We start from the raw sequence: 15311 nt of genomic DNA, 5'->3' as shown, positions 1-15311 counted from the left end.
TTCCGTTTAAGCCAGGTATCACAATAAAACTTTATTTCAAAATCGTAATGAAATATTGGTTTAAAGTAAATTAAATGTTTATACAACCAATATTTATATTATATATTTTGTTGCACTAGCTCTTGCTATAGCATGTTTTAAACGAAAACCAGACATTTAAAACGTTTGTTAATATGATACAGTAGCCATTACTATTCTGAATAATCGAAACATTGACGTGATTAATAGATTATATATTTGGGTTATATCAGTGACTACATAGTCTGCTTGTTGACAACAGAATTTCATATAAATATAGATCTAGAATCTAATCTAGATCTAGTCAACCTAGATGTGGATATTCGATATAGATCTAGCGAATGGAATGATAATATAGGTTAATTCGATAATAGATTTAAATCCAGATGTTCTTTCATTTTTTTTTTAGAAATACTAATATATCTATTTGCTTTTGTGGCAATACTCCACTCTAGGAGTGCAGTGGCGACGAATAAATATAGATCTGTGATCTCCATACTATAATACTTCATTACATGATGAATGAACCAGGTGTTTTAACACAATCCAATCGTAAAAAGTAGGCTAAATGTTTTATTGGTAATTATATGTATAAATCTAGTGCAAAATATAGTATTTAGATAATGTAATATGAGAGAACTTTATAAAATCAACTTTTTTTTCATTTAAAAAACTTATTAACATTTTTCATTTAATTTATTATTTTTATAGGCATACTATATCAATTTTTAATAGTAAATATCATTACTGATTTCACAGTGATTTAGGAATTATTCAAATTTAACCTAGGCTTAAACTAGATTAAATAGCAGAAATCTTGCCGTCACTTATTGAAATGACCAAGAATACAGTGATTATTTCCCTTTATCTTACAATATGCTATTTTTAGCCTTCTATAATTAAGGCCTTGCTTACGAGTTAACCCACTAACACTTTTATACAGTTAAATATAAAAATAATAATGATGATATTATAACGCTTGCTTGTGAGTTTTTATTTTTGTGTGCATATATATTGAATTCCCTATTAAAAAAAAACCTATGCTATTAGATTCAATTTTTTGTTCTTATTTCTATTGTAGGGCTTTATTGCCCATATAAATGTATTTAGCACATTTCCAACTCTCTGTCAGTGCTGATAAGCTCATTGTTGTTTGGCTAAACTGCATCTGCATGCCCGTTTGCAGGCCGTATCCTTATTGAATCATAAAATGAAGACATTTAAGTCTCTAAATTATTATATACCCTATTTCAAATTTTGAGATGGATTTGATGGCATGACATAAAGAGCAGGATTGGAAACATGAATGTTTTACACCTTGGCATAAAGATATAGCAAAACTACATTACCAGCTTCCTGACCACATTTAAAAAAAGGGTGTTGTTCTATTTTTTAAATTGCTATTTTTTCTGTGATGTCACATCATTATGTTTTTGTTTTTTTTTTCAGATTTTTTCTTGTTTAAACACATGCTTGACATTATTTCAAAGACCATGCCATGTCTTGATAAGTAAAGTAGCAATTATGCATAAAACATTAAACCATAATCTTCAAATACAAAAACAAAACCTAATAAAATATTCAAAAAGACACAAAGATAAAGGTACTTTCCTTGTTCCATATGCTAGGACAAATTGTACAAATGCTCCTTCTTTCTTAGTGCTATTAATTAGAGCATGGAATGGGTAGCTGGAGTCAGCCAGGAAAACCAATGACTTGGCAGAATTTAAGTCATTGATTAAAATGCATGACTAAATTAACATAGAAATAGGCATAGGACTTAAATATCTTCTTTTTTGAAGTAAGGTCTGTATTTCATAAGATATGATAAGATAGGATAATACTTACGTTTAAATATTATTGAAGGATGAGTATAGTATACATTTACACAAGTAAAAAAAACATATATCATATTTCAGTGAATATCTATTAGTTTGAGCAAATCATATTTTTTTTTGTCGAACTCTAATCCTTAAACCGTATTTGAAGACCATTAAAGCTGTTCTATGATGTTTACTATAGATAGGTTTCACTGAAGAAGAGAATCTTCATCTATACAGGAACATCTGCAATTTAATAAGATAAGATATTGGAGAAATGTCGATGATTAAAAAAACCCAAAGAACTATTGAGAGAAACACTAATGAGAGAGAGAGATGTAGCCTATTAAATAAAATATAAATACTGTTTGCAAACCTTTTGTTTTATAAACGTTAAAAATAAAACTTTGATCAGTGAGAAATGTAAAACTATTTTGAGAAATGCACATAAAATCTAGATCTATATAATAACTTAGGGTTTAGAAAATAAAAATCAAAGACGAGAGAGAAATTGCTTGATTATTGGCTAGAGAAGTTCGAATCTAGAATATGGTAAGACAATTTGTAGGCTAAATCCTTCTGATCAGATGCGGTGAGCATTAACAATGGAGTTAAAGCTAGTATATTGTGGATTAATCCAAATGAGAAAATAGAGGTGTAGGTGAGAGTTTGGGCATGGTGGTTGAGTGGTAAATCACTTGGCTTCTAAACCAAGGGATGTCTGTCTCAAATCCCGGTGAAACACCCTCCCCTGTGTTGTCGTACGCAGTTTTAACAAGGGAGATAACTTAAGAAAATAATTTGTAAGAAGAATTTCAGTTTTGATAGAAATACACCATTCATCAATTTAACTGATATATTGCCAATGTCTTCGAGTGCGAAGATAATAGATGAGTGCAGTGTTCCACGTGACTATTATACGGAAACCCAGTTGCGATCTGCACATTTTCCCCGCATCTCGTTGTCCGCAGGCGATCCGTTTTGGTAGTGTATCTTTTTCGTCTTCTGCGCCTGACTTTAATAAGGTTTTTCTTTGGGTCCCAAATGTGGTACCCCGCGGTCTTTTTTTTTCTTTCTGTAAAGAGAAACATTTAAAATACCAAAGCTTTTAGATCTAGAATACTACATACTAGGTTAAGACTTGAGAAGAAGAATTGATTTTCCTTTATCACCATATCAACTCAGATTGTATGCTGTCTGGTAACCTTTTGAAAGTACGGTTAGATCAAATTCGTAACCATTTAGATATTATTACCGTCTCTAATATGAGAAAGTATTTTATTAAGTTCAATATTGCTTTCGAAAGGCGTTGCTGAAAAATTCGCAACCGTTTAGATATTATTACCGTCTCTACTATCTGAAAGTAGCCAAATTAATTAATTGCATTATTAGGGCCTACTTAAGAAAGAACCAGTTTTGCTACTTGAAGTCCATGGCCCTACGTAACAGTGAACTATTTCTATTTGCTTTGGCCTTTATCTCTGACTAGCGTGTTCAAACTTTAACCTATTTGATATCCTAACAATAATCAACATTACTGTGTCTGGATAGGACTTACGTTGTTTTTTTTGAGTGTGTACAATTTAATTTCATTATAATACTTAAACCCATGGGCGTAGCCTGGGGTGGGGGGTTAACCCCCCCTCCCTGGGAATTTAGTGAATGATTTTTTGCTTTGATTTTGTTTATTTTAGGTGAGATTTTAATACTAAACCATCACTTGCCCCAGCACAACCAATGAGGTTTTGAGTTTAAAGCCCCCTACCAGGGGGTTTTGAGTTAAAAAACCCCTACCGGGGGGGGGGGGGTTCGAGTTTAAAAACCCCTACCAGGGGGTTTTGAGTCTAAAACCCCCTACCAGGGGTTTTGAGTTTTAAACCCCCTACCTGGGGTTTTTGCAGTTAACTCCCCCTCTTCTATAAAAGAAAACAAAAAAAAAAAAAATGCAAACGAAAATCCCCTAATTCCAAGAGCACAGTTAAGGGAGATTTTAATTTTAAACCCCCCCTCCAAAATTTACGATAAACCCCCTCTTCAATATAAAAAAAAAATAATTACGCACTCTAAATGTTATGAGCGTAGCTAAATGGGTTTTGACTTAGTTTTGAGTTTAAACCCCACTTCAGCGGGGTTTGAAGGTAAATAATACCTCTTTAATATAATAAAAACAAAGCAAATTATACACTCAAAATGTTATGAGTGTAGTCAAAGGGGTTTTGAGTTTAAACTCCCCTCCAGTGGAGTTTGAAGCTAAAAAGTACCTCTTCAATATAAATAAAAGCAAATTACTCACTCTAAAATCTATAAGCGTAGCCAAAGGGGTTTTGAGTTTAAAACACCCGCCAGGGGGGTTTGAGGCTAAAAAATATATCTTAAGTTGAAGAAAAAAAGCAAATTACGCACTCAAAATGCTATGAGCGTTGCCAAAAGGGGTTTTGAGTTTAAACCCCCATTCAGATGGATTTGATGCTAAAAAATACCTCTTCAATATTAAAAAAAAAGCTAATTACACACTAAAATTTTTTGAGCGTAGCCAATCCAATCGGGGGTTTTGAGTTAAAACCCCTCTTCTACAGATGGCGTTTTTTTAAAGTTTAAAAACCCCATCAGATGGTTTTGAGTTTAAGATCCCCCTTACAGAGCATTTTGAGATGGAAAACCCACAACAGATGATTTTGACGATAAAACTTCTCTTTTCGATATAAAATCTAAAGCAAACTACAGTCACTTAATTCCAAGAGCGTATTCAAGAGAGGTTACACATTTTTACCAGTGGCAGGGCTCCCTTAATAAACTGCAGTGAATAGTCATCTGCCGAAATTGAAAAACACTAAATGTGGCTCAACAAAGATGTCTAAGACAGATTTTAGGAGTCAGTTATAGAGATCGGGTCTAAATCAAGGAAATCCTATGCCGAACTGGGAGTCGACCCCTTAGTAAGATTGTGAGAGAGCGACGCATGAGGCTTGCGGGACATGTTCTCCGACAAAATGAATTACGCATAAGAAGAGTTGCAATGTTGACGCCTCTCATTCATGGAGGTCCTCATGGCAGGTGGGAAGAGGCTTCAGACATTACCAGTGACAGATTTTTATGGAAACAGCTTGACGTCAAATGCTCCGAACGGCACGGGAGGATCTAAGTCAGTAAGAATAGCACATTAGGTTTTTGAAATAAAACTTTTTAATAGCAGGAAAATGCAGTGTAGATACCTCAGAATATGCATTTTGTTGGCTTTCAATACCAGAAATAGTGCTTGGCGGCGGGGCTCCTAGCGCTCTCCCAGACCTCCTTGCTAGTAATGGCGGGAAATCTACAATTTTTCCACTAACTCATGTAAGAACCTATTCTAGGGCACAATAAACGTCTTCCGTAAGAATGAAGGGTCAGAATGTAATAAAGATTATTACAACCCTCCCCCCCCCCCGAAAACAAATCCTGGCTACGCCCATGATATATATATATATATATTAACAATTAGAAACATTGTATAAGCATGGGCGCCCGCAGGGGGTGCAAGGTTATGCACGTGCAACCCCCCTCCTGGATTCTGAGTAGCCGAATTCTAGCCAATTTTTTGCACCTTCAGATTTATTAACTTCTTCTAAGTAGTGCTGCTTCCACCGAAGTACAGTTGTAATGATAAGCTATTGTATTAGACTAATATCAATAATAATCTTCATTCTCGAGAAGGAAATTTTCTTACGATTTGTGCATTACATTACACAAAACTAGCCTAGGCTTATCGGGAATTGATGCGGACGTGCACCCCTTCCCTAAAATTCAGAGTAGCCAAATTTTAGACAATCTTTTGCACCTTCAAATGAATGAACTTCTTGAAAGTAGCAACTTAACCAGCGATCCACTTAAGTACAGGTGCAAGGATAAGCTATTATTGTAATAAACTAGAATAAGCTAAACAGTAGTTGATGGCCGACCATGTCTGTGGCATTTAGTTCTCGAGAGACGATCTTTTCCATTTGCAACTTGAGAAGGCGTGATCTCTCCATTGCTGGGGAGTTGATGGCTGACCATGTCTGTGGCATTTAGTTCTCGAGAGACGATCTTTTCCATTTGCAACTTGAGATGGAGTGACTTCTCTATTGCAGTGGGAAAGCCTCGGTGGTAAATTAGCGAGTGCTGGGCTGCCCACACGTCAACAATCTCCTCTCTTCCAGACTGACCAGATCCAAAGGGATGGAGAGCCATCGCAATTTGCGGTCAGGTTGATGGAGAGCTTGCCGTAGAACAATGATCTTACCACTGACTGTCCCCCCCCCCCCCCCGCTGCCTACTACGGGGCTCCAAAACCTTTTTTTTTAGGGTTCCTAAAACGATGCAAGAGCTGGAAGGTGAAGAAGACTATCAGCACTCAGTAAAGTAAATAGTTTGTTCGCGTGTTTATTTTTTATTTCATGAAACACGCTTTTACCGTGCTCTGCTGGCGCCCCTGTGTATAGGCCAATATAATGAATAGTAAAATCCACGGGTGTTGATTTTTATGCCATTGTGATAAAATAATTCCCTCTCTCTAACATTAGCACTATACCGGTATCTAACAGTCATTCTTTAATTCCCGTTTCCCTTTCATTTTCAAAGGAAATCACGATTGTTTATACTGCTGAGTGACTTTGGTAACATTGTCAAAGCGTTTATTGGAGCAAACTACTTAACCATCTCCTATGCATTTAGACAGAGTGGGCTTGTGGTAAGTTTCAATCAATCAGTCACTGAAAAAAAAATTATACGATATCCATAGATTTCTCTTTCCTATTCTAGAAAAGTTAGATCTAACCATCTCTTCCCCACCCCCTTACAAGGACTTGGTCCTACATGGAGCTAGCGATGGGTCAATAAAGGGAAAGTTTGTTTACCCCTGGTTAAAGTGTAATGCTAATACCACCACTTTCAGTCCTACATGGAGCCAGCGATGGGTCAATAAAGGGAAAGTTTGTTTACCCCTGGTTAAAGTGTAATGCTAATACCACCACTTGCAGTCTTACAAGGACTTGGTCTTACATGGAGCCAGCGATGGGTCAAGTTGGGGCTCGATCTGGAGCTACACGTGGCTTGTTTGGGTTTTTTTTTATCGCTCGATGAGCGAATGTGGGCTTGTATTGGCCGTGCTAGCACGTGAGAGATATGTTTTAAGGGTATTTTTGTGTTGTTTAATAGTGCTCCATTGTTAATAAGCTTTTACATATTTTAAAATTTATTTTCTTAGTTTTGAATAGCAAGCATTACACATTATAAATATTTCACCAGATTAAATGTTATATTGAATTTGTTTATCAGCTCGTCCGTTATTCATTGTTACGCATGAATGTGTGCATTAGAATGTCAGGGGCCAGGGAAAACAAGCCAAGGCTTAAAAACAAGTCTGGCATATGGTGGGACAGGAGAACCGTTGAGTTGGCCTTTACAAGAGAAAGAACCGCAACGATGTGAGATCAGTGCGACACAAGAATGTCCTGAATAAGATGAGTACAAGTTTCCAGGGCATGTAAGAAGATGATGACTTCATGCACCTTGGAACTTTGCACTAAGTGAGACAACTTGGTCTTATTGTACTAGGACACATCTTGGAGTTATTGCTTAAAGTTCGACATCTTTGGCTAATTGTACCCCGACACACCTTGGGCTAATTGTACCACGATACACCTTGGGCTAGTTGTAGTCGGACACTTCTTGGGCTTATTGTGCATGGACACATCTTGGGCTTATTGCACAAAATCAGACACATTGTGCTTATTGTACTGATTGATTTTTTTGGGCTTCTCGTACAAATTGACTCACTTTGGACTTTGTAAGAGGACACAGTTTGGACTTATTGCATTAAGCGAAATACCTTGGACTTATTGTACCAGGTGACACATCTTAAGCCTCATTGTACCCCTGGCACTTTGTGATTAAAAAAAACAACGTAAGGACTTACCTGTCATTCACCACTTATTATTGTTTTGAATTTGTTTATTTTACATGTGCTACTCATCTCTCTAAAGTGGTTAGCTACACAACGTTGTGTCTCAGTTATGTTTGCTTGCATTGTGACTGACTAGAGATTAACATCCATTCTACATGACATGCACGATGCTATTAAGAATGAGATCCGACCTGTAAACGTGATATTAAAATAGTTTTAAAAAAAGATTATTACTAAAGGTGACACACCTACACTATAAACTAAATAAACATAAAGTATGAGATGGATAAAATAGTGATAACAAAAAAAAAGGAATAATAAAAAGTACTATAGTTAATTACATTTACTTCTGGTGTATCCCTATAAGGTTAAATACATGTAGCTACTGGTTTACCTAGTAGTATTTGTACTCAGCATTAATTAGAATGTCAAGTTATATCAAATTTTAAAGGAAATCTTTTAATTTTTTTAAAATTTTTTGAATGCATACTGTATTATACCTTGTAAGCCTCAGTAGATGCAATATGAATGTTTAAACAATAATCTGAAATTAAATTGTTAAATGTCTGATAATTTTGCATAAGAACACAAACAGTTTAAGTTTTGGGGATTCAATACCTGTGATTATTATTTAATGGTCATCAAGACTGAAAATTAGACAGTGAAGTATGTTACTAGAGTTAAGGTTATTGTAATGTACACAATTAACACATACAGGTACATATTTGATTTGTTTCAAGATGAATAACTTGAACTAATAATAGAGCATTGATTTGATCTCTTTATGTATTCTTTATTATTTATCCACAGACTGGCATAATCCTTTTAGTATTGATAGCTGTAATAACTGATCACTGTTGTCATTTAATAGTCAAGTGTAAATACCAAGCTATTAGAAATGTCAAAGGAAAGACAAGATCAGGGTCTAATGTATCTTCTAAAAGTGAAGATGAAGTGGATTTTCGTCATAAATCACAAGACCCAGAAGACATCAAGGCATTACATCAGATGTTGGTCAGCAGTACAACATATGGAGACATAGGAAAGATTGCTTTTGGTTCCTATGGACTTTTTATAGTCAACATTTGCATTCTTTTCACCCAGTTTGGTTTCTGTATTGCTTATTTCATATTCATTGGTAACACCATCTATTCCCTGTTTCCTAAAGAAAACTCCACAGTGACAAGTACATACCATGCAGAACCTGATGCCAGTCTGCCTATAGAAATACTGCCATCAAGCGTGCCAATTTATAACATTTCAGAATTTATCAGTAGATCCACAGCTCCTGACCTGCGATGGCTTGTGCTTTCCCCAGCCCCTTTGTTTGTGGGGTTTGCTCTGATTCGACAAATGAGACATCTTGGCATTGTCAGTGTGTGTGCCAATCTGTCAATATTTCTGGGCGGCATAGTGACCTTGATATATATATCTGATGGTAAGTATAAATTTACATATGTATTTATCTGCTTTTTACCAGGGTCATTGTTTCAAGGAGACAGCAAACCATTCAACTGCTAAATGTGCAATCCTATTTTCTTTTCTTTTTTAAATCTGAAGCCTGATAGTGTCATGTGCTAGCATTCCAACTAGATGTTAAACATTACTAAATTCTATGCTCACATACATGAACAGGTGGAACTAATTATCCTCCTGATGCTATTGTTTCTTATTAGAGATTTTCATTTATGATGGAGAAGCTATAAATAGCTAGTTTTGGTGTAATTGGTGTACAAAATAAAGGATTCTGGGTACCAATACGTTAAAAAAAAGCAAAATACCAGTACATAAAATACTTTTTAAAAAAAATATTTAAAAAATGGTCACATAATGGAAAGAACCACATGAAAGAACCACACAATTACTGTCATAGCTCTCAATGCTGAAAGTTTTACCTCCCTTTTCTATATAAAAACAAAATTAATAATCACATATATATTAATTAACTAATTGGTTAATTTTTGATTGATTCATGTATTGTCTTTGGCAATGAATAATTGTGCAAGGTTTCAACTTGATCTTGAATGGGAAGTGGAAGGAATAACCTGTACAGTGTACAAAATATATTTGTACCAGACAGATAGACACAGTGAGTTGATATAAGCTTTGTAAAAAAAAAACAGTGAACAACTTATTTTTTTATTCTGTGGATCTTAATTTTCCAGAAAATATTTCTGCATGCATTGGTAATCTGAACATTAAAGATAAACTTAACAAAATTCTACATGTTGCTAGTAACATCAATTGCATCAAACAAACTGCACTTAAGAGAGCTATAAAGATTGTAAACATTAAAAAACTCAACCTGGGTCATGATTTTAATATTTTACCATCATAAAGAAGACACATACACCTATCACAAAACCAAACAGATGCAAGAACTCTTTTCTGCCCTTAGCAATTAAATCATTGATTACAATCATACTTTCAAATGTAAACCTCACAGTTAATGTTTAATGCTATCACATAATTTGTTTGTTCTTATAATTTATTATGTAATACACAATTGTAAGACAAACTTCCTCAATGATAATAAAGATTGTTATCATTTATCATTGTTATCCATTCATGTATTTTTAAAAATTATTAGATGCTAATAAAATGAAATAAAAAATGATGTATATCAATCTGTATTCATGATGTACTTCTAGGTTTTAGTTTGTCTTCTGATTGGCATCTCTACAAATGGACCACATTACCTATATTTTTTGGATTGGTGACATCTTCATATGAAGGAATAGGCACTGTAAGAGACTAGTTAACATGTTTTATCTTCTAAATTCTCTGCTTAGAAAAATTATAGCATTTACATTTTCTAAACGTTCATTAGCCTTACTTTTAATTACTTTTTGAATGAAGTTTGAATTTACTCTATTAGTTTTCATTTTTTTTTAATGTGTCTGTCCATATTTAAAAAAATGTTACTTGTATTTGTTTTATATATATGTAACCTCCCCCACACCTGAAAGGTATGAAAGGGCAGATGATGCTTAGGTCATCTGTTTCTGTGGCCCATGGTTAACAAGGGTGTCATGTGGCCAGCATAATGACCAAATGCCTTTACTTTTCCCAAACTATTGTCAGATACCCATTCGAGCTGGGTGAACTCAAAGGTACCTTAAATTCCAGTCTTAACCAGGATTCTTACCCTGGATCCCTCTGTATATATGTACATGCTTACCATTAATATTTTTTTGTTTTCATTTTTATCTTCAGATAGTTCCTATTGAGTCAAGCATGGAAGGCAATCATCACAATTTCGCTCCATTTCTTCATAGCGCTATTCTCATTTTGTCCTCTATTCTGTCCACTTTCGGTATCATCGGCTACCTTCGCTATGGGGAAGCAACTGAGCAAATATTAAATAAAAACATTCCGACAACATCACCTACAGGAATGCTCATCAATATATTTTTATGTGTTGGAGTTCTTCTCACATTTCCCCTTCAAATATATCCAGTGATAGAAATTTCAGAAACCTATTTATTAGGAAAAGGTAATGAAACATTATACTACCATATTACATTTACAAAAAACACTTTTTTTTTAACATGTAGTATTTCATCTATTGATATGTCTTTCTTAGCAAAGCATTTAAATACAATTACAAAAAAGGAATACATTTGTTTAAAAATTTGGTGTGATGTTAACTTTTTAGTTTTAGGTTATGAGTTATATATATATATGCACAAGATTTTACAACATTTGATTTAATATTATTTAGTGTTTGAGCAACACTGTTGTCTTTATGGTTTGTTTTCTGATATGCATTTGAAAGCTTAAAAAGTATCAACAAAACTAAGCTCATAATGTAAATTGTCAATAGTTGGACCAACATAGACACGGATTATCATTAAGACTTTAATTTTCTATTGCTGTTATCAGTGACTTGTGATGTCTGATGAAATATTTAAAATGGCAGACTTAACTGGTAAATTATCATTTCCAAATCAGATTGCAAATGCATTGCAAGAAAAAAAGGTGATAGCAGTGATAATATAGTGGATGGAGAGAAGGACAAAGATGATGTTCGTGCTGTGCTGATACAAAAAAAAGAAAAAATTAATACAGATTTGATATCACTTCCTACTCAGGTTAGATCTATTTATGAATTGTGACATTCGTTTAGTCATTCCAATTGTTGTTTATAGAACTTCCCCCCTCCCCCCCAAAAAAGGGCACTACTTTACAAAATACTTTATTTTCTGTTCAAAATTTATGGCAAAAGTAATAAATGTAGTGTGTAATTAATTCCTTGTCATTCTAAAAATAAATATTTGGAAAAAAAATCTAACATAATCTACAGCTTTTAAAAGGATAAAAAAAAACTAATGAAGAAATTACTTTTGCCTGTCACGATTCATAGATACGCTTACTAAATGCTTTTTAGCTTGTAAAATCACTTAAACAAATCCAGCTAATAAATAATTGTTTTTTTGCTTTTCCAATCAAAATTGATTTTACTGTGAACAATTTAATCTCAAGTAGTGTTTTAGTTAAGAGTTTTCTTTTTTTAAACTGAGCTTATTCACATGCATAAGGTGATTCACAATAACTGCCACCTTTATTTTGGACTAAGATGTAATAATCTTTAAATCTGAAGGATTGTCTGAAGACATGTAAAACAAATATTGCTCTTGACGAAGAAAAATCTCTGAAGATTAGTTTCTTAATTTTTAATAACACTGTTCTAGTGTTGACTTCATATCAATGCAGTTACACTTTAATCCTTTTGTGACATGCTTGCTAAGGATGCTACTAAAAATCTTTTTCTATGTTTTCTCAATATTCAAATTAGTTTAACATGTGTATATTTTGTTCATCTTAGATACCAGCTTGGAAAAGAAATATTCTAAGAATATTTATTGTACTTATAACTGCTGGTCTTGCAGTACTACTAAGAGATTTCTTTGCCTACGTCAGTTCTTTTGTGGGTATGTTTTTAAAAAATTTATATCCATTAAATGTAATCCTATTCTACTTAGTTACTTTCTGAAATATTTTCTGAACTATTTGTGAAATTAGTGTTGGCACTTTGTAACATTGTACAATATTATTTCAGGAGCAATAGGAAGCTCAGTTCTGGCTTATATACTTCCCTGCCTTTTTCATCTTAAGCTTTGTGGGAATAACATCAGCTGTAGTATAAAAATAAAGGATTATAGCATCATCATATTTGGAGTACTTGCCAGCATTGTAAGCCTGTATACCACCATAAAGGAAGTTGTTGATAAACTGAGTTAGTCTTGGCTCATAATAATGTCTCACTGCTGAGTGCAATGGCAAACAAGAATCATGACAATAACATAGCATGATGTTACACCACAATACCACATCATGGTGTTATGCTACAATGGTACCACACTCAAGGATTTCCCCACAATGGTCACCACAACAGAACACCACAAGATAAAAACATAGAGCATAGCACACAGTAATGCCAACTACATTTAATGTATCTGGATATTAAACTTAAACACATATATTTTTAATGCTTATTTATTATTCATTTGCATTTCTGTTACTCTGTCTTCATTTTTTAAAAATATATAAAACAATATTAACAAAACATTAATAATATTATTGATTATCATTTCCTATTAAGAAAATAGATAATTTTAGAATGTAAGGAGATGAATAATTTTAGAATGTTTTTGTAAATAAAAATGTTTTATTTACTGTAAGATGAAACACTTATCATCAAGAATGTCTTCTATTCTGATAATTTAAAAAGATTTTTCACAAAAAAATATTACTAAATTGTAATCATATGTTATAATAAGAGATATGAATTATACTTATAAATTATTGGTTTTCATTGTGGTAAATTCCATTAACATTGTTTGTTTGTTTTTTTATTCTGCTATATAATAAAATCTAAACTAAGCTGAGTCTTTTTGTTTTTTGCTATTTCCTAATTACTGGTGATACATATTGTTATAACTATTTTACTCAGCAAAGCTAATGCCTCATGTCATATTATTATTTTATTTTGTTATTGTTACAAACAACTAAATTGGTGTTCTTTTTCCTATGAGTCTTTATAACATTAGATGTGATTATGTGATTTAATAGCTGTGATATTAGTTTTCTTGTAATAATCATTACAATGTGAATAAAAAATTTTTTTCAAGAACAAAAAGATATTGACATTTTTTTTCAAGAACAAAAAGATATTAACATTATATTTAAACAACCAAAACTGAATATCTTATTTTATTGGATGTCCATATCATGAATTGTACCATCATCATTTCTTTAAATAAACCTACTTGAACATATAGGTTCTATTCAATGAATACAGAATATATGTTAGTATAGACAGAGTATGTGAGAAAAAGGAATGCTTGTTTTAATTGCACACCAGTACTTTCCTAACGTTTTTCTTTTATAGCTATATTAAGGACATTATAAGTTTTAAAGAATTATGAGATTAAACCCTAGTGAAGTTTAGGATTATTTAAATGTTGGATGTCCCTGAGTTGACCTAGCTCAAATGGAAAGTAAATAATAGTTGCTCCTGACCACAGGACACCACAGGAGAAGGTCAATTTTACATCATGTTTCCAATAAACCATGAAATCTTATGAGATAGTTGTAAAAAATATACCGGTATAGTCTTTATTATCAGAAGTGTTCCTTCAAAATATTCAAATAGTCTTCTCTCAATTTTAACCAGCAGTGCCATATTTTTATTAATGTAGTTTTCTTTTTGAAATGCCTAATAATAATTTGTTTTATATCAACTTATCAATAAAAAAGTTTTTTACAATAAGAGTTATAGATTACAATGTCTGTTCCTGTGCCACTATAATATAAAAATATTATTTTAGGTTTTGATGAAATTAAATTGCAGAAACATGCAATAGGTTTTTTTTCTTTTCTTTTTAGGCATCATGTCCCATTACAAATTTAATCCTAAAAACAGAAATAATGTGGACATAATGTCAAAAACTTTTTTTCCTTTTTTTTTTTCTAATAAATTTAATTGTGATTTTTTTTTTTACTCTTTAACATTATAATGTTTGTTAATTATTAAATGCAGGAATTTTTGTTATAATATTTATAAATAATTGTGTTTTATTTATTTGGTTCCATTCAAAATATTATTCACATAATAGTAAGAAATTCTTTGACATTACTTTTTTATTGGCTGTTTATACCAAGGTTGGTTAAGATGTAATGTTGTAATACCTTTTATGAGCTTTGATAGAAAAGAGTTTGTAACCTGCAATTGTAAAGAATGAGATTATTTTTATTTGTTTTATACAAGTTGTATATCTACATTACATTATAAATTATAAACATTCACAAATAAAAAAAAAAGCCTCAGATTTAAGGACAACCTGATGAGTTTGGCAAATTCAATAAAAAGCCTATATATACATTTATACAAGCATATTCATTCTGCTGATACTAGGTGATTTTTACAATAGTATATTCATTCTGCTGATACTAGGTGATTTTTACAATAGTATATTCATTCTGCTGATACTAGGTGATTTTTACAATAGCATATTCATTCTGCTGATACTAGGTGATTTTTACAA

General features: G+C 32.7%; 1 protein-coding gene across 3 annotated transcripts; it reads left to right on the top strand.

The window, feature by feature from the left end:
- Positions 1-434: 434 nt before the first annotated feature.
- On the top strand, positions 435-14691 carry LOC106069130 (uncharacterized). Of its 3 annotated transcripts, none has more exons than XM_056019368.1 (8): positions 435-577; positions 6438-6546; positions 8572-9199; positions 10413-10507; positions 10978-11257; positions 11716-11855; positions 12590-12695; positions 12824-14691. In XM_056019368.1, the coding sequence occupies exons 1-8, from the start codon at positions 534-536 to the stop codon at positions 13003-13005; spliced, it is 1584 nt and encodes a 527-aa protein (XP_055875343.1). In that variant the 5' UTR covers positions 435-533; the 3' UTR covers positions 13006-14691. The 3 variants fall into 3 exon arrangements, with proteins under 3 accessions (XP_055875343.1, XP_055875344.1, XP_013084175.2); XM_056019369.1 differs by having other exon boundaries at positions 443-597; XM_013228721.2 differs by lacking the exon at positions 6438-6546 and having other exon boundaries at positions 478-549.
- Positions 14692-15311: the final 620 nt, after the last annotated feature.

Source organism: Biomphalaria glabrata, chromosome 2, assembly GCF_947242115.1.
Source record: "Biomphalaria glabrata chromosome 2, xgBioGlab47.1, whole genome shotgun sequence".
Classification (NCBI taxonomy): Eukaryota; Metazoa; Mollusca; class Gastropoda; family Planorbidae; genus Biomphalaria; species Biomphalaria glabrata.
This window is presented reverse-complemented; position numbering and strand designations above follow the sequence as displayed.

Coding starts and splice junctions, on each gene's coding strand:
- LOC106069130 (XM_056019368.1), top strand. CDS start 534: ATGATGAATGAACCAGGTGTTTTAACACAATCCAATCGTAAAAA. Junction 6,547..8,571: donor TTAGACAGAGTGGGCTTGTG/GTAAGTTTCAAT, acceptor ATTTATCCACAG/ACTGGCATAATCCTTTTAGT. Junction 11,258..11,715: donor AACCTATTTATTAGGAAAAG/GTAATGAAACAT, acceptor TTTCCAAATCAG/ATTGCAAATGCATTGCAAGA.